We start from the raw sequence: 18,922 nt of genomic DNA, 5'->3' as shown, positions 1-18,922 counted from the left end.
GGCTTGGCTTCTTTCCACATTAGCAATATCCTGCGCCGGGCTACTAGGGACGCAAAGGCCAAAACATCGGCCTCTCTCGCCTCCTGCACTCCCGGCTCTTGTGCAACCCCAAATATAGCCAACCCCCAGCTTGGTTCGACCCGGACTCTACTACTTTCGAAAGCACCTTTGTCACCCCCATCCAAAACCCCTGTAGTGCCAGGCATGACCAAAACATATGGGTATGATTCGCTGGGCTTCTCGAGCACCTCGCACACCTATCCTCCACCCCCAAAAATTTACTGAGCCGTGTTCCAGTCATATGTGCCCTGTGTAATACCTTAAACTGAATCAGGCTTAGCCTGGCGCAAGAGGACGACGAGTTTACCCTGTTTAGGGCATCTGCCCACAGCCCCTCCTCGATCTCCTCCCCTAGCTCTTCTTCCCATTTCCCTTTTAGTTCGTCCACCATAGTCTCCCCTTCATCCCTCATTTCCCTATATATATCCGACACCTTACCGTCCCCCACCCATTTCTTCGAGATGACTCTGTCCTGCACCTCTTGCGTCGGGAGCTGCGGGAATTCCCTCACCTGTTGCCTCGCAAAAGCCCTCAATTGCATGTACCTGAATGCATTCCCTTGGGGCAACCCATATTTCTCAGTCAGCGCTCCCAGACTCGCGAACTTCCCATCCACAAATAGATCTTTCAATTGCGTTATACCTGCTCTTTGCCACATTCCATATCCCCCATCCATTCCCCCCGGGGCAAACCTATGGTTGTTTCTTATCGGGGACCCCCCCAATGCTCCGGTCTTTCCCCTATGTCGTCTCCACTGTCCCCAAATCTTCAGTGTAGCTACCACCACCGGACTCGTGGTATAGTTCCTTGGTGAGAACGGCAATGGGGCTGTCACCATAGCCTGCAGGCTGGTCCCCCTACAGGACGCCCTCTCTAATCTCTTCCACGCCGCTCCTTCCTCCTCTCCCATCCACTTACTCACCATTGAAATATTAGCGGCCCAATAATACTCACTTAGGCTCGGTAGTGCCAGCCCCCCCCCTATCCCTACTACGCTGTAAGAATCCCTTCCTCACTCTCGGAGTCTTCCCGGCCCAAACAAAACCCATGATACTCTTTTCTATCCTTTTGAAAAAAGCCTTCGTGATCACCACCGGGAGGCACTGAAACACAAAGAGGAATCTCGGGAGGACCACCATCTTAACCGCCTGCACCCTCCCTGCCATTGACAATGCTACCATATCCCATCTCTTGAAATCTTCCTCCATCTGTTCCACCAACCGCGTCAAATTTAGCCTGTGCAATGTGCCCCAATTCTTAGCTATCTGGATCCCCAGGTAACGAAAGTCTCTTGTTACCTTCCTCAACGGTAGGTCTTCTATTTCTCTACTCTGCTCCCCTGGATGCACCACAAACAGCTCACTCTTCCCCATGTTCAATTTATACCCTGAAAAATCCCCAAACTCCCCAAGTATCCGCATTATTTCTGGCATCCCCTCCGCTGGATCCGCCACATATAGTAGCAGATCATCCGCATATAAAGATACCCGGTGTTCTTCTCCTCCCCTAAGTATTCCCCTCCATCTCTTGGAACCTCTCAGCGCTATCGCCAGGGGCTCAATCGCCAGTGCAAACAGTAATGGGGACAGAGGACATCCCTGCCTTGTCCCTCTATGGAGCCGAAAATATGCCGATCCCCGTCCATTCGTGACCACACTCGCCACTGGGGCCCTATACAACAGCTGCACCCATCTAACATACCCCTCTCCAAACCCAAATCTCCTCAACACCTCCCACAGATAATCCCATTCCACTCTATCAAATGCTTTCTCGGCATCCATCGCCACTACTATCTCCGTTTCACCCTCTGGTGGGGCCATCATCATTACCCCTAACAGCCTCCGTATATTCGTGTTCAGCTGTCTCCCCTTCACAAACCCAGTTTGGTCCTCATGAACCACCCCCGGGACACATTCCTCTATTCTCATTGCCATTACCTTGGCCAGGACCTTGGCATCCACATTGAGGAGGGAAATTGGTCTGTAGGACCCGCATTGTAGCGGATCCTTTTCCTTCTTTAAGAGAAGCGATATCGTTGCTTCTGACATAGTCGGGGGCAGTTGTCCCCTTTCCTTTGCCTCGTTAAAGGTCCTCGTCAGTAGCGGGGCGAGCAAGTCCAAATATTTTCTGTAAAATTCAACTGGGAATCCGTCCGGTCCCGGGGCCTTTCCCGTCTGCATGTTCCTAATTCCTTTCACCACTTCTTCTACCGTGATCTGTGCTCCCAGTCCCACCCTTTCCTGCTCTTCCACCTTGGGAATTTCCAGCCGATCCAAAAAATCCATCATTCTCTCCCTCCCATCCGGGGGTTGAGCTTCATACAATTTTTTATAAAATGTCTTGAACACTTTGTTCACTCTCTCCGCTCCCCGCTCCGTCTCTCCTTCCTCGTCCCTCACCCCCCCTATTTCCCTCGCTGCTCCCCTTTTCCTCAATTGGTGTGCCAGCAATCTGCTCGCCTTCTCTCCATATTCATACTGTACACCCTGCGCCTTCCTCCATTGTGCCTCTGCAGTGCCTGTAGTCAGCAAGTCAAATTCCACATGCAGCCTTTGCCTTTCCCTGTACAGTCCCTCCTCCGGTGCTTCCGCATATTGTCTATCCACCCTCAAAAGTTCTTGCAGCAACCGCTCCCGTTCCTTACTCTCCTGCTTCCCTTTATGTGTCCTTATTGATATCAGCTCCCCCCTAACCACCGCCTTCAACGCCTCCCAGACCACTCCCACCTGAACCTCCCCATTGTCATTGAGTTCCAAGTACTTTTCAATGCATCCCCTCACCCTTAGGCACACCCCCTCATCCGCCATTAGTCCCATGTCCATTCTCCAGGGTGGGCGCCCTCTTGTTTCCTCCCCTATCTCCAAGTCTACCCAGTGTGGGGCATGATCCGAAATGGCTATAGCCGTATATTCCGTTCCCCTCACCCTCGGGATCAATGCCCTACCCAACACAAAAAAGTCTATGCGTGAATAGACTTTATGGACATAGGAGAAAAACGAGAACTCCTTACTCCTAGGTCTACTGAATCTCCACGGGTCCACCCCTCCCATCTGCTCCATAAAATCCTTAAGCACCTTGGCTGCTGCCGGCCTCCTACCAGTCCTGGACTTCGACCTATCCAGCCTTGGTTCCAACACCGTGTTAAAGTCTCCCCCCATTATCAGCTTTCCGGTCTCTAGGTCTGGGATGCGTCCTAGCATTCGCCTCATAAAGTTGGCATCGTCCCAGTTCGGGGCATACACGTTTACCAAAACCACCATCTCTCCCTGTAATTTGCCACTCACCATCACGTATCTGCCCCCGTTATCCGCCACTATAGTCTTCGCCTCGAACATTACCCGCTTCCCCACTAATATAGCCACCCCCCTGTTTTTCGCATCCAGCCCCGAATGGAACACCTGCCCCACCCATCCTTTGCGCAACCTAACCTGGTCTATCAGTTTCAGGTGCGTTTCCTGTAGCATAACCACATCTGCTTTAAGTTTCTTAAGGTGTGCGAGTACTCGTGCCCTCTTTATCGGTCCGTTAAGCCCCCTCACGTTCCACGTGATCAGCCGAGTTGAGGGGCTTCCCACCCACCCCCCCTTGCCGGTTAGCCATCATCTTTTTCCAGCTTCTCACCCAGTTCCCACGCAGCTGTATCTCTCCCAGACGGTGCCCCCCCGCCCATCCTTTCCCGTACCCACTCCCCCCTTTCCCCAGCAGCAGCAACCCAGTAATTCCCCCCTCCCCCCCCCTCCTGCTAGACCCCCCGCTAGCGTAATTACTCCCCCCATGTTGCTCCCAGAAGTCAGCAAACTCTGGCTGACCTCGGCTTCCCCCCGTGATCACGGCTCGCACCGTGCGACGCCCCCTCCTTCCTGCTTCTCTATTCCCACCATAATTATCATAGCGCGGGAACCAAGCCCGCGCCTCTCCCTCGGCCCCGCCTCCCATGGCCAACGCCCCATCTCCTCTCCCTCCCCACCTCCCCCCATCACTACCTGTGGGAGAAAGAAAAGTTACCATACCGCAGGATTAAAACATAAAACCCCTCTTCGCCCCCCCCCATTCGCCCCACCACTTTGTCCAAACGTTCATTTTCATAATCCAATCATTCCAATTTTTCTTCTACAATAAAAGTCCACGCTTCATCCGCCGTTTCAAAGTAGTGGTGCCTCCCTTGATATGTGACCCACAGTCTTGCCGGTTGCAGCATTCCAAATTTTATCTTCTTTTTGTGAAGTACCGCTTTGGCCCGATTAAAGCTCGCCCTCCTTCTCGCCACCTCCGCACTCCAATCTTGATAAACGCGGATCACCGCGTTCTCCCATTTACTACACCGAGTTTTCTTCGCCCATCTAAGGACCATTTCTCTATCCTTAAAACGGAGGAATCTCACCACTATGGCTCTGGGAGTTTCTCCTGCTCTCGATCCTCGCACCATAACTCGGTATGCTCCCTCCACCTCCAACGGACCCGTCGGGGCCTCCGCTCCCATTAACGAGTGCAGCATCGTGCTCACATATGCCCCGACGTCCGCCCCCTCCACACCTTCAGGAAGGCCAAGAATCCTCAAGTTGTTCCTCATTGCGTTGTTTTCCAGTGCCTCCAACCTCTCCACAGATCGTTTCTGGTGTGCCTCCTGTATCTCCGACTTCACCACCAGGCCCTGTATATCGTTCTCATTCTCTGCTGCTTTCGCCTTCACGACCCGAAGCTCCTGCTCCTGGGTCTTTTGTTCCTCTTTCAGCCCTTCAATCGCCTGTAATATCGGGGCCAACAACTCTTTCTTCATTTCCTTTTTTATCTCCTCCACGCAGCGTTTCAAGAACTCTTGTTGTTCAGGGCCCCATATGAAACTGCCACCTTCCGACGCCATCTTGGTTTCTGCTTGCCTTCCTTGCCGTTGTTCCAAAGGATCCGCTGCAATCCGGCCACTTTCCTCTCCTTTTTCCATCTGTGTCCAGGGGGAACACCCTTCTGGTTTACCGCATGGTGTTTTTAGCCGTTAAAATTGCCGTTGGGGCTCCTATCAAGAGCCCAAAAGTCCGTTCCACCGGGAGCTGCCGAAACGTGCGACTCAGCTGGTCATCGCCGCACCCGGAAGTCCCGTGAGTTGTTTAATTGCACCACAATTCACGATTGGATGTGGCAGGACTGTAGATCTTCGATCTGAAACGTTGGAAGACCTTCTCCATTCACCTTTTGCCCTGATGAAGGAGCTGCACTCCGAGAGCTAGTGACTCCAAACAAAACTGTTGGACTTTAACCTGGTGTTGTAAAACTTCTTATTGTGCCCACTCCAGTCCAACGTCGGCACCTCCACATCTGATATATCAGATAGATATTGTTCTGACAGTGCCGCCTGGTGTGTGTAATTAATTGGATTGAATGTCCAAAGAGCCAGCACAGGGATGAAGAGCCGCATGATTTACACCTATAATGGAATGAACAGTCAATGTAAGGAAATAGAGAGAAAAGAGAGGGAAAGCAATGATTCCGGGACAGAACCCAGTCCAAATAGAATCAGGGGAGGTGAAAGGGAGGTCGGAAACGTTTAAAAATCTCTCCTTATTCCCATAAATGAAATATAAGAGAGGACTGGGACGGAACGGTGGTGCAGTAGTTAGCACTGGTTCCGAGAACCTGTGTTCAATCCCGGCCCCGGGTCACATCCGTGTCTGCATGGGTTTCACCCCCACATCCCAAGAAAATGTGTATGGTCGGTGGATTGGACACGTTAAATTGCCCCTTAATTAGAAAAATTCAAAAATATATATAGAAGCAAGCACCTACTCACAAAAATTTGTCTGAATTTTTTGAAAAGCAATTCATCTCAATTGAGTAACAAATTTATTTTCTCTGCAGTTTCACCGTTCAGTGGCGGTGCAATTACCCAGCATTTCCTGTGTATGTGCAAGTGCCCTATTCACACCACAGGAGCCAACCGCGCAGGCGCAATGCTGGGCTATATGTAGAGCATGCGCAGTGTCATTTTGCTTGAGGCCTTGTGTGTGCGGGAGATGCTTTACTGAACGGGTGAGAGTCGGTGGGCCGGAGGGGGGAATGGAGCTGGAGTGGGGGTGGGGAGGGAGCGGAGGCTTCATAAAAACCCAGTGCAGGTCTCACAACCTCAATAAGAACCTGGAGGCCCCGGGTTTGGAACACCGAGGCTTTTCCCCATGAACAGGCCCAGGTGACTGGCACCACCTTGGATCAGTGGGGAGTGAAGCGCATGCGCCGTTATGTGACGCAATAGTGTGGGCGGGGCCTCGGTCCCGGTGACCAGGGGAGTGTCTCCTTTGGGACCTTTCTGTTCTCAGAGCTGGATTCATGTGGACGCAGAGGCGACACTGGTTCAGGTGGTGATGGACATCCTGGTGCATCCTCAGCCACCAAGAGTAATTATGCAACATGTCGAGGATTTGAAAGAGAGAAACATGCTTTAATTTGATCCATTTTTTTTTCTCTAAGCCATCCAGGTTTCGCCCAATTGACACTGAGCCACTCAGGGAGATATCAGGGCAGATGGCCAAAAGCTTGTTTCCAAGGTAGGTTTTAAGGAGGGTCTTAATATAAGAAAGTGAAGGAGTGAGCAGGAGAGGTTTAAGGAAGAATTTCCAGAGCTTGGCTATCAGGCAACTGAAAGAACAGCCACCAGTCATAGAGTGATTAATATTGCAAATGCTCATGACCATAAGATGTAAGATGCAGAGCAGAAGTCGGCCATTCGGCTCATCGAGTCTGCCCTGCCATTCCATGAAATCGTGGCTGATCTGATATCCTGAACTCCACTTTCCTGTCTTATCCCCTTAACCTTGATTCCCTTCCTGATTAACAATTGTCTATCTCAGTATGAGTCCTGAATTAGATGAAAGTAAATATCTCGGTGGCTGGATGAGATGACAAGAGATAGGGAGATACAACCCTGGAGGAAAAGGTGCTTCTTAAACGAGAGATTTTATAAGTCAGTGGGCACAGGGAAGGTGGGTGACCACGTCTTTGTGTGAGTAAGCAGAGTTTTGGATGAACTCAATATTACAGGGAGGTTGAATGTGAGCGCTCATCCCAGGGTGCATTAGGATAGTTGGGTCCAGAGGAAATAAAAGAATAGATGAGAGTTTCAGAAGCAAATGAGCTAAGAAAAGGCTGGAGGCTGGCAATGTTACTGAGCTGAAAATATGCAGTCTTGATTCTTTTTAAATGAATACAAGAGATTTGGGCATTGCTGGCTAGGAAATTCATTGCCCATCCCTAATTGCCTTTGAGAAGGTGGTAGTGAGCTACTTTCTTGAATCGCTGCAGTCCATGTTGGGTAGGTACACCCAGAGTGCTGTTAAAGAGGGAATTCAATGATTTTTACCCAAAGAACTTGAAGGAACAGTGATATATTTCCAAGTCAGAATCTGTCAAAGTTCTGGTTGAGAAATACCCAATCTCTCTGCTTCATTGCCTGCCTCTCTCCCTCCCTTCTCTCTCCCCTCTCTCTTTTCTCTTAGGGGGGACCTATACCGTTGGGATGGTCTCCACCTGAACCGAGCTGGGACCAGTGTTCTGGCGAAAAGAGTAAATAGGGTGGTCAATAGGACTTTAAACTAAAGATTGGGGGGGGAAGGGAAAGTCAGGGAACCAAGAGGTGAAGTAATCAGTGGGAAGCGTAGCTGCTTAGGAATGCAAAAAAGCACGAAAAGACAGAACTCAGGAGAGGTTACAATAGTCCCCATCCCACAAAATATGACACACTGTATGGAAAGGCTCAGTAAACCAAGGTCCACCACACTAAGAAAACAAAAAGGGACGGTCAATATAAAGGTGCTATATTTAAATGCGCGCAGTGTACGGAACAAGGTAGATGAGCTTGTGGCCCAGATTGTGACTGGCAGGTATGATGTGGTAGGCATCACAGAGACATGGTTGCAGGGGGTTCAGGACTGGCATTTAAACATCCATGGATTCACAACCTATCGAAAAGACAGAGAGGTGGGCAGAGGGGGTCGGGTTGCCTTGTTAATTAGGAATGAAATTAAATCAATAGCACTAAACGACATAGGGTCGGATGATGTGGAGTCTGTGTGGGTAGAGTTGAGGAACCATAATGGGAGTTATGTACAGGCCTCCTAACAGTGGTCAGGACCAGGGGCACAAGATGCACCACGAAATAGAAAGTGCATGTCAGAAAGGCAAGGTGACAGTGATCATGGGGGACTTTAATATGCAGGTGGACTTGGTAAATAATACTGCCAGTGGACCCAAGGAAAGGGAATTCATTGAATGTTTACAGGAGGGCTTTTTGGAACAGCTTGTGATGGAGCCCACGAGGGAACAGGCCATTCTGGACTTAGTGTTATGTAATGAGCCAGACTTGATTAAAGGTCTTAAAGTGAGGGAGCACTTAGGAGGCAGTGATCATAATATGGTCGAATTCAATCTTCAATTTGAAAGAAAGGTAGAATCAGATGTAAAGGTGTTACAGTTAAATAAAGGAAACTACAGGGGCATGAGGGAGGAACTGACGAAAATTGACTGGGAGCAGAGCCTAGTGGGAAAGACAGTAGAACAGCAATGGCAGGAGTTTCTGGGAGTAATTGAGGACACAGTACAGAGGTTCATCCCAAAGAAAAGAAAGGTTATCAGAGGGGGGATTAGGCAGCCATGGCTGACAAAGGAAGTTAGGGAATGCATCAAAGCAAAAGAGAAAGCCTATAATGTGGCAAATAGTGGGAAGTCAGAAGATTGGGAAGGCTACAAAAACAAACAGGATAACAAAGAGAGAGATAAGGAAAGAGAGGATCAAATTTGAAGGTAGGCTAGCCAGTAACATTAGGAATGATGGTAAAAGTTTCTCTAAATACATTAAAAACAAACGGGAGGCAAAAGTTGACATTGGGCCGCTCCAAAATGACGCTGGTAATTTTGTGATGGGAGACAAGGAAATAGCCGAGGAACTGAATAAGTACTTTAGGAGACAGAGTTGAATATGGTAGCCATCACAAAGGAGAAAGTTGTAGAGAAACGAAGAGGTCTAAAAATTGATAAATCTCCGGGCCCAGATGGGCTACATCCTACAGTTCTAAAGGAGATAGCTGAAGAAATAGTGGAGGCGTTGGTGATGATGTTTCAAAAGTCACTGGAGTCAGGGAAAGTACCAGAGGATTGGAAAATCGCTGTTGTAACCCCCCTGTTCAAGAAGGGAACAAGGAAAAAGATGGAAAATTATAGGCCAATTAGCCTAACCTCGGTTGTTGGCAAGATTCTAGAATCCATTGTTAAGGATGAGATTTCTAAATTCTTGGAAGTGCAGGGTCGGATTAGGACAAGTCAGCATGGATTTCGTAAGGGGAGGTCGTGCCTGTCAAACCTGTTAGAGTTCTTTGAAGAGATAATAAATAGGTTAGACCAAGGAGAGCCAATGGATGTTATCTATCTAGACTTCCAAAAGGCCTTTGATAAGGTGCCTCACGGGAGATTGCTGAGTAAAATAAGGGCCCATGGTATTCGAGGCAAGGTACTAACATGGATTGACGATTGGCTGTCAGGCAGAAGGCAGAGAGTTGGGATAAAAGGTTCTTTTTCGGAATGGCAACCGGTGACGAGTGGTGTCCCGCAGGGTTCAGTGTTGGGGCCACAGCTGTTCTCTTTATATATTAACGATCTAGATGACGGGACTGAGGGCATTCTGGCTAGGTTTGCCGATGATACAAAGATAGGTGGAGGGGCAGGTAGTATGGAGGAGTTGGGGAGGCTTCAGAAAGATTTAGACAGTTTAGGAGAGTAGTCCAAGAAATGGCTGATGAAATTCAACGTGGGTAAGTGCGAGGTCTTGCACTTTGGAAAAAAGAATAGAGGCGTGGACTATTTTCTAAACGGTGACAAAATTCATAATGCTGAAGTGCAAAGGGACTTGGGAGTCCTAGTCCAGGATTCTCTAAAGGTAAACTTGCAGGTTGAGTCTGTAATTAAGAAAGCAAATGCAACTTCCGGGTGCGGCTATGCAGAGCTAGGTCGCATATTCGGCAGCTCCTGCTTGGAACGGACTTTTGGGCTCTTTTACAGGGCCCCCACGGCATTTGTTTGACATTTCCCGGTGTGGGAAGAAGGCGGCAATATTCCCCCGACAGTGTCCCCCAGGAAGGGTATGTCTCTTGGTTGCCAGACACACGCAGAAACAGTGAAAGATTTGGCTGCAACTACAGGATAAACAGGGCCTCTTCCAGCATGCAGGCGGGGGAAGGGCAAGCTTAAAGCTGCAAGCTGACCTGAGGGCCTGTATCAAAGGTGAATTCTAGCAGCAGAGGGAACAACTGTGAAAAGACCTCATCAAGGCCACTGAAGGGACTTCCGGTTGCGGTGATGCCTAGCTAGCCGCACGCTTCGGCGGCTCCAGCTCCGACGGACCTTCGGGCTCTTTTAAGAGCCTCAACGGGGAATTTTTCGACGACGCAACCCGGTGTGGGGCGTGTGAGAAGGGAGTCCCCCCCAAACGAAGGAGGAAAAAACCGGCGGCGGCGGCTGCAGCGCGAGGAATCGTCGACCAAAGGGTCAGAAAGAGTGAAGTACAAGATGGCGGCGGAGAAAGCGCAGGCGACATGGGGGCCTGAGCATGAAATTGTGAGACGGTGCGTGGAGCTGCTGAAGAGGGAGGTGCTGACCCCGTTGCTACAGGCAATTGAGGGGCTCAAGGAGACATTAAAGACCCAGGAGACAGAGCTCCGTGTGGTGGAGCAGAAGGTGACAGATATTGAGGACGAGATCCTGGGCCTGGCGGTTAAGACACAGACGCACGAGGCACTTCATAAAAAGTGTACTGAAAGGATCGAAGCCCTAGAAAATGGAGCGCGAAGGAAGAACCTTCGGATACTGGGTCTCCCTGAGGGTGTGGAAGGAGTGGACTGTGGAGCGTACGCAAGTACGATGCTGAGCTCACTGATGGGTGCTGAGGCCCCTACGGGCCCCTTGGAGGTGGAGTGGGCAAATCGGATTCCGGCGAGAAGACCAAAAGCGGGAGAACCACCCAGGGCGATAATCGTGCGATTTTACCGCCTTAAGGATAGAGAAGAGGTCCTGAGATGGGCTAAAAAGGTGCGGAGTAGCAGATGGGAGAATGCAGTGGTACGGGTATACCAGGATTGGAGTGCGGAGGTGGCGAGAAGGAGGGCGAGCTTCAACCGAGCCAAAGAGGTGTTGCATAAAAGGAAGGTGAAGTTCGGGATGCTGCAGCCGGCAAGACTATGGGTCACGTATCAGGAGAGACACCATTATTTCGAGACGGCGGAGGAAGCATGGACCTTCATCAAAGAAGAGAAATTGGATCGGAACTGAGGGACTGATGCTGCAGGAAATGTTATTGTTAATGTTACGGTGGAAGTTAATTGAGAAGTAAACAGGGAAGGGGGGAGACATTGGGGAAATGTGGGCGCCGGTGAGGGGGGAAAGACGGGACATAGTTGGAGAATGGGGAAGGGGAGAGGGAGGGGAAAGGGAGCTGCGCCATAAGAGGCGGGTCAGGTAAAGGGATGTTCCCGCACCAGAAAGAATAAGGCGGGAAGACAGGCGCAAGGCGGATGGGAGTTCCCCACATGGGGGGGGTCGAGGAGTGAGCAGGAGTAGCCGGGGTCAGTTGAAGTCAGCTGACTTACGGAAGTAATATGGGGGGAGCAATCAAGCTAGAAAGAGATCTAGCGGGGAGGGGAGGAGGGAGGGAGAAGGGGGGGGGGGACAACTGGGTTGCTGCTGCGGAAATCCAAAAGGAAATGGCTAAAGAGTGGGTGGGCGGGGATGGTGTGCGACGCTGGGGGAGCGAGCGGGAGCGTGGAGGCGGGATATGGGACTGGCCTAGAGAAGGTAATGGCTAGTCGACACGGGAGGGGGGCAGGTAGCCCCCTAGTGAGGCTGATCACGTGGAACGTGAGAGGCCTGAACGGACCGATAAAAAGGGCCCGAGTGCTCGCGCATTTGAAAGGACTAAGGGCAGACGTGGTTATGCTCCAAGAGACGCACCTAAAGGTGGCGGACCAAGTTAGGCTAAGGAAAGGATGGGTGGGACAGGTGTTCCACTCCGGACTGGACGCAAAGAATAGAGGGGTGGCCATTTTGGTGGGGAAACAGGTCGCATTTGAAGCAAAGAACATCGTAGCAGATAGCGGAGGTAGATATGTAATGGTGAGTGGCAGGCTGGAGGGAATGGAGGTCGTGTTGGTTAACGTGTATGCCCCAAACTGGGACGATGCGGGATTTATGAGACGGATGCTGGGGCGTATACCGGACCTGGAGGTAGGAAACTTGATTTTAGGAGGGGACTTTAATACGGTGCTGGACCCGGGGCTAGATAGATCCAGCTCAAGGACCGGAAGAAGGCCGGCAGCGGCCAAGGTACTTAAGGGGTTTATGGACCAAATGGGGGGAGTGGATCCATGGCGATTTCTTAGACCTAGGGCTAGGGAGTATTCCTTCTTCTCCCATGTCCATAAAGTGTACTCCCGGATAGATTTTTTTGTTTTGGGAAGGTCGTTGATCTCTAGGGTGGAAGAAGCTGAGTACTCAGCCATAGCGGTTTCGGATCATGCCCCACATTGGGTGGACCTGGAATTAGGAGAGGAAAGGGAGCAGAGAACACTCTGGCGATTAGATGTGGGACTGATGGCGGATGAGGGAGTGTGTGCAAGAGTGCGGGGGTGTATTGAGAGATACCTGGAGGTCAATGACGACGGCGAGGTCCCTGTGGGAGTGGTATGGGAAGCACTAAAAGCGGTGGTCAGAGGAGAGCTGATCTCCATTGGGGCCCACAAAAGGAAAACAGAGGCCAAGGAAAGGGAAAGATTACTGGGGGAGATTTTAAGGGTGGATAGGGAATTTGCAGAGACCCCGGAGGAGGAATTGTACAGGGAGAGGAGACGACTCCAGACGGAATTTGACCTTCTGACCACCAGAAAGGCGGAGGTACTGTGGAGGAAGGCACAGGGGAGGAGGTATGAATATGGGGAAAAGGCGAGTCGCCTGTTGGCTCATCAATTGCGAAAGAGGGCAGCAGCGAGGGAAATAGGAGGAATTAGAGACGAAAGGGGAGACACGGTGCGAAGGGCAGGAAAGATAAATGAGGTGTTCAAGACCTTCTATGAGGAACTGTATAGGTCTCAACCCCCAGAGGGAGAGGAGGGGATGCGGCAGTTCCTGGACCAATTGAGGTTCCCGAAAGTGGAGGAGCGGGGGGTGGTAGGCCTGGGGGCACCGATTGGGGTGGACGAGGTTATTAAGGGACTGGGAAGCATGCAAGCAGGGAAGGCCCCAGGACCAGACGGGTTCCCGGTGGAGTATTACAGAAAATATGTGGACTTGTTGGCCCCGTTGATGGTGAGGACGTTCAATGAGGCCAGGAAAGGGGGGACTCTACCCCCGACGATGTCGGAGGCGACGATATCGTTAATTTTGAAGAGGGATAAAGATCCGTTGCAGTGCGGGTCCTATAGACCCATTTCATTGTTGAACGTGGACGCCAAATTGTTGGCAAAGGTACTGGCATCGAGGATAGAGGACTGTGTCCCGGGGGTGGTGCACGAAGACCAGACAGGGTTCGTAAAAGGGAGACAACTGAATGTTAACGTGCGACGACTATTAGGGGTGATAATGATGCCCCCAGTGGAGGGGGAGGCAGAGATAGTGGCGGCAATGGACGCAGAGAAGGCATTTGATAGGGTGGAGTGGGAGTATTTATGGGAAGTGTTAAGGAGGTTTGGGTTTGGGAACGGGTTTATTAGCTGGGTTAGACTTCTTTATGGGGCTCCAACGGCAAGCGTAGTTACAGGTCGACATAGATCGGAGTATTTCCGACTATATAGGGGAACAAGACAGGGATGCCCGCTGTCTCCATTGTTGTTCGCGTTGGCAATTGAACCTCTGGCCATGGCGTTGAGAGACTCCAGGAAATGGAGAGGGGTGATTAGAGGGGGAGAAGAACACCGAGTCTCGTTATATGCGGATGACCTATTGTTATACGTGTCGGACCCAGCGGGGGGAATGATAGAGGTTATGCGAATTTTGAGGGGGTTCGGGGATTTCTCAGGGTATAGGCTAAACATGGGGAAGAGTGAATTATTTGTGATACATCCAGGGGACCAGAGTAGAGAGATAGAAGGCTTGCCTCTAAGGAAAGTGGAAAGAAACTTCCGATACCTGGGGATTCAGATCGCTAGGAGCTGGGGAACCTTGCACAGACTTAATCTGACACGGTTGGTAGAACAAATGGAGGAGGACTTCAAGAGGTGGGACATGCAGCCTCTATCGCTGGCGGGCAGGGTGCAAGCAATTAAGATGATGGTCCTCCCGAGGTTCTTATTTGTATTTCAATGTCTCCCTATACTAATCACTAAGACCTTTTTTAATAAAATAGACAGGAGCATCACGAGCTTCGTGTGGGCAGGGAAAGTTCCGAGAGTAAGGAGGGGGTTCCTTCAGCGTAGTAGGGACAGAGGAGGATTGGCACTACCGAACTTGGGCGATTACTATTGGGCTGCCAATGTGGCAATGATACGTAAATGGATGATGGAGGGTGAGGGAGCGGCGTGGGAAAGACTGGAGAGAAAGTCCTGTAAAGGGACGAGTTTAGAGGCGCTGGTGACGGCGCCGCTACCGATCTCACCTAAAAAGTTTACCACGAACCCGGTGGTGGCGGCAACATTGAATATCTGGGGACAGTGGAGGCGACAGAGAGGGGTGCGGGGAGCCCTGGTGGGGTCCCCAATCAGGAACAACCATAGGTTCGCCCCAGGAAGAATGGATGGAGGATTTCAGAGCTGGTTCCAGTTGGGAATTAGGAGGGTGGGAGATTTATTTATAGATGGGACTTTTGCGAGCTTGGGAGCATTGGAGGAAAAGTATAAGTTGCCCCGGGGAAATTTCTTGAGATATATGCAGGTGAGGGCATTTACTAGACAACAGGTGAGGGAATTTCCATTGCTCCCGACACAGGGGATACAGGACAGGGTGCTTTCAGGGGTGTGGGTCGGAGAGGGCAAGGTGTCAGAGATTTACCGAGAGATGAGGGAAGAGGGGGAGGAGTCGGTGGGCGAACTAAAAGGAAAGTGGGAAGAAGAACTAGGGGAGGAGATAGAGGAGGGTATGTGGGCTGATGCCCTAAGCAGGGTAAATTCCTCTTCCTCATGCGCCAGGCTTAGCCTGATTCAATTTAAGGTGCTACATAGAGCACACATAACGGGAGCAAGATTGAGCAGGTTCTTTGGAGTGGAGGACAAATGTGGGAGGTGTGGCGGGAGCCCGGCAAACCACGCACATATGTTTTGGGCATGCCCGGCACTGGAAGGGAGTGACGGGAGTGATTTCGCGGGTGGTGAGGGCCCGGGTCAAACCAGGCTGGGGGTTAGCTCTATTTGGAGTTGCGGAAGAGTCGGGAGTGCAGGAGGCGAAAGAGGCCGACGTTGTGGCCTTTGCGTCCCTAGTAGCCCGGCGCAGGATCCTACTCATGTGGAAGGAGGCGAAACCCCCCGGACTGGAGGCCTGGGTAAATGATATGGCGGGGTTCATTAAACTGGAGCAGATAAAGTTTGCCCTGAGAGGATCGGCTCAAGGGTTCACCAGGCGGTGGCAGCCATTTCTCGACTACCTAGGGGAACGTTAGAGGGAAGACAGATGACCAGCAGCAGCAACCCAGGGGGAGGGGGGGGGGGGGGAGGGGGGGTTTAGTTTAGGTCAAAGATAAAGGGGTTTTGTTACTTGTGTATTGTTTAAAATTTCTGTATTGTTATTGTTGCGTTTGCTTTGTAAGAGGGGAAAAATTGTTGTTTGGGAAAAAATTTTCAATAAAACATTTATAAAAAAAAAAAAGAAAGCAAATGCAATGTTGTCATTCATCTCAAGAGGCTTGGAATATAAAAGCAGGGATGTACTTCTGAAGCTTTATAAAGCATTTGTTCGGCCCCATTTAGAATACTGTGAGCCATTTTGGGCCCCACACCTCAGGAAGGACATACTGGCACTGGAGCGGGTCCAGCGGAGATTCACACAGATGATCCCAGGAATGGTAGGCCTAACATACGATGAACGTCTGAGGATCCTGGGATTATATTCATTGGAGTTTAGGAGGTTGAGGGGAGATCTAATAGAAACTTACAAGATAATGAATGGCTTAGATAGGGTGGATGTAGGGAAGTTGTTTCCATTAGCAGGGGAGACTAGGACCCAGGGGCACAGCCTTAGAATAAAAGGCAGTCACTTTAGAACAGAGATGAGGAGAAATTTCTTCAGCCAGAGAGTGGTGGGTCTGTGGAATTCATTGCCACAGAGGGCGGTGGAGGCCGGGACGTTGAATGTCTTTAAGACAGAAGTTGATAAATTCTTGATTTCTCGAGGAATTAAGGGCTATGCAGAGAGAGTGGGTAAATGGAGTTGAAATCAGACATGATTGAATGGTGGAGTGGACTCGATGGGCCGAATGGCCTTACTTCCACTCCAATGTCTTATGGTCTTACTCCCCTCTTTCCTCTTCACATCGAGGCCACAGCCTTCCGTAGGCCTAGGAATGCTGGGTGGTTCCTTTTCCTGAAGGAGATTAATGAACCAGTTGGGTTTTTATGACAATCCAGCAGTTCTCATGGTCATTTTTCCCAGTGCCGGCCCCACAAATGACCAGATTCATTCAGCTCAATTTCACAACCTGCCTTTGTGTATTTGTGGGTTCTCTCTCACTCTCTTTTGTCTGTTTTAAATCAATTTCACAGGGTATTAGAGCGAATTTGCAGTTGGGAAACTCAAACTGAACATTACATCAGATCTGACAGAATCCCCAATTTAACCTGAACATCATTGGATTTTGAACATGGAAGGAAAAAGCACCGTTCACAGTGGGGAGAAACCATACATGTGTTGTGTGTGTGGACAAGACTTCAACCAGTCATCTTACCTCTCACAACATAAATGCAGTCACAACGGGGAGACACCGTGGAAATGTGGGGACTGTGGGAAGGGATTCAATTACCAGTCGAAGCTTGAAACTCATCAACGCATTCACACTGGGGAGAGGCCATTCACCTGCTCCATGTGTGGGAAAGGATTCACTCAGTCATCCACTCTACTGACACACCAACGAGTTCACACTGGGGAGAGGCCGTTCACCTGCTCACAGTGTGGGAAGGGTTTCATTAATTCAACCAATCTGCTGACACACCAGCGAATTCACACTGGGGAGAGGGCATTCACTTGCTCCAAATGTGGGAAGGGATTCACTCGGTCATCCGACCTACTGACACACCAGAGAGTTCACACTGGGGAGAGGCCATTCACCTGCTCCGAGTGTGGGAAGGGATTCACTCTGTCGTCTGATCTGCTGACACACCAGCGAATTCACACGGGGGAGAGACCATTCACCTGCTCCATGTGTGGAAAGGGATTCACTCGGTCATCCCATCTGCAGAGACACAAGCAAGTTCACACTGATGAGAGACCTTTTAAATGCCCGGATTGTGGGCAGTGCTTTAAATGTTCCTGGGACTTGGTGTCCCATCAACGTGCTCACACTGATGAGAGGCCGTTCACGTGCGCTGACTGTGGGACTGGGTTCAGGCGATCATCTGACCTCATTACACACCAGCGGGTTCACACTGGGGAGAGGCCGTTCACCTGCTCCAAGTGTGGGAAAACATTCACCCAGTCATCCAACCTGCTGAGACACCAGCGAGCTCACAGTGTGAAGAGACCATTCACCTTATCTGTGTTTGGGAAGGGATTAATTCAGACAGCCACCCTTCTAACACAACAGCGAGGTCTCCCTGAGGAGATACCGTTCACCTGACCCGAATGACAGGATGGATTCACTTAGTCATCGTTTCTGCTGAAACAACAGTGGGTTCCCAGTGTGAAGAGATGTTTTAAATCATGTATAATCAAGGTGTTCCCAGTGATGAGAGACTGTTCAGGTCTCCCTTTAAGACTGGGTTTTGGAAATTAAAGTTAAATGGAAAATAAATCAGCTCTGTATTAACTACCAAAATATCTCTAACACAAGTCTTTTTTTTGAAGCAGTCTCCCTGTCTCCTCCATCCTCACCTTCAACACCAAGTGTGAGGAGCTCATGGAGTTTCTTTGTCACTAAGTCTGAGACAATCTGATCAGTTATCTCTGTCCCTTCCCTCCTTCCACTAGCTCACTGGGCCAAACTGTCTCTAAAGTTTCCCCTTTCCTGAGCCCTCCCTGAACCCACATTTTTCTCTTGTTTCACTCCCATCTCCCCTCATGCCCTATCAGGATTCATCTTATCCATTAGACCCATTCCTGTTCCAATGGCCCTATTCCCATTAAAGTACTGACAATCCAAACTCCCCAAGTTCACTGACTTTGTTCACAGTTCTCTCTCTTCAGGGACTGAACCTCTTTCCTTCAAATCTGCCATCATCACCTCTCCTCAATGAAAACAACTTTTCACCCCACTGTCCTTGCAAACAACCGCTCCATCTCTATGCACCATTTCCGCTCCAGATTCTGTCTTAACTCCAAAATCCATACCCATCTTTCCCGAACTCAATGTTTGAATCCCTCCAATAAGATTTCTGTCTCCCATAGAAGCCAGACTCTTGTGCAGGCACAGACCGGGTGGCAGATTCCCTTCCCTGGAGGTAATTAGTGACCAGTGGGTTTTTATAACAATCCAGCAGTTTTCATGGTCACTTTTTCCCAGTACTGGCCCCACAAATGACCAGATTCATTCAGCTCAATTTCACAACCTGCTTTTGTGTTTTGGTGGGCTCTCTTTAAATGTCCCTTGTTTGTACAAATAGTTTTACTGGGTTTTAGAAGGATTTACACTCGGGGAAAGTCAAACCAAACATCACATGAAAATCTGCCAGAGTTGCCCTGTTCATCAGGACCCGGATATCAT

At 50.2% G+C, this 18,922-nt stretch overlaps 1 protein-coding gene across 3 annotated transcripts; it reads left to right on the top strand.

Annotated features, from left to right (window-relative positions):
* Positions 1-5,157: 5,157 nt before the first annotated feature.
* On the top strand, positions 5,158-18,037 carry LOC140421634 (uncharacterized). 3 transcript variants are annotated; one of them, XM_072506425.1, is made up of 3 exons: positions 5,158-5,502; positions 6,517-6,593; positions 16,770-18,037. In XM_072506425.1, the coding sequence occupies exon 3, from the start codon at positions 16,868-16,870 to the stop codon at positions 17,837-17,839; it is 972 nt and encodes a 323-aa protein (XP_072362526.1). In that variant the 5' UTR covers positions 5,158-5,502; positions 6,517-6,593; positions 16,770-16,867; the 3' UTR covers positions 17,840-18,037. The 3 variants fall into 3 exon arrangements, with proteins under 3 accessions (XP_072362526.1, XP_072362527.1, XP_072362525.1); XM_072506424.1 differs by lacking the exon at positions 5,158-5,502 and adding an exon at positions 5,722-6,081; XM_072506426.1 differs by lacking the exons at positions 5,158-5,502; positions 6,517-6,593 and adding an exon at positions 5,720-6,081.
* Positions 18,038-18,922: the final 885 nt, after the last annotated feature.

The sequence above is a fragment of the Scyliorhinus torazame genome, chromosome 5 (assembly GCF_047496885.1).
Source record: "Scyliorhinus torazame isolate Kashiwa2021f chromosome 5, sScyTor2.1, whole genome shotgun sequence".
NCBI lineage: Eukaryota > Metazoa > Chordata > Chondrichthyes > Carcharhiniformes > Scyliorhinidae > Scyliorhinus > Scyliorhinus torazame.
This window is presented reverse-complemented; position numbering and strand designations above follow the sequence as displayed.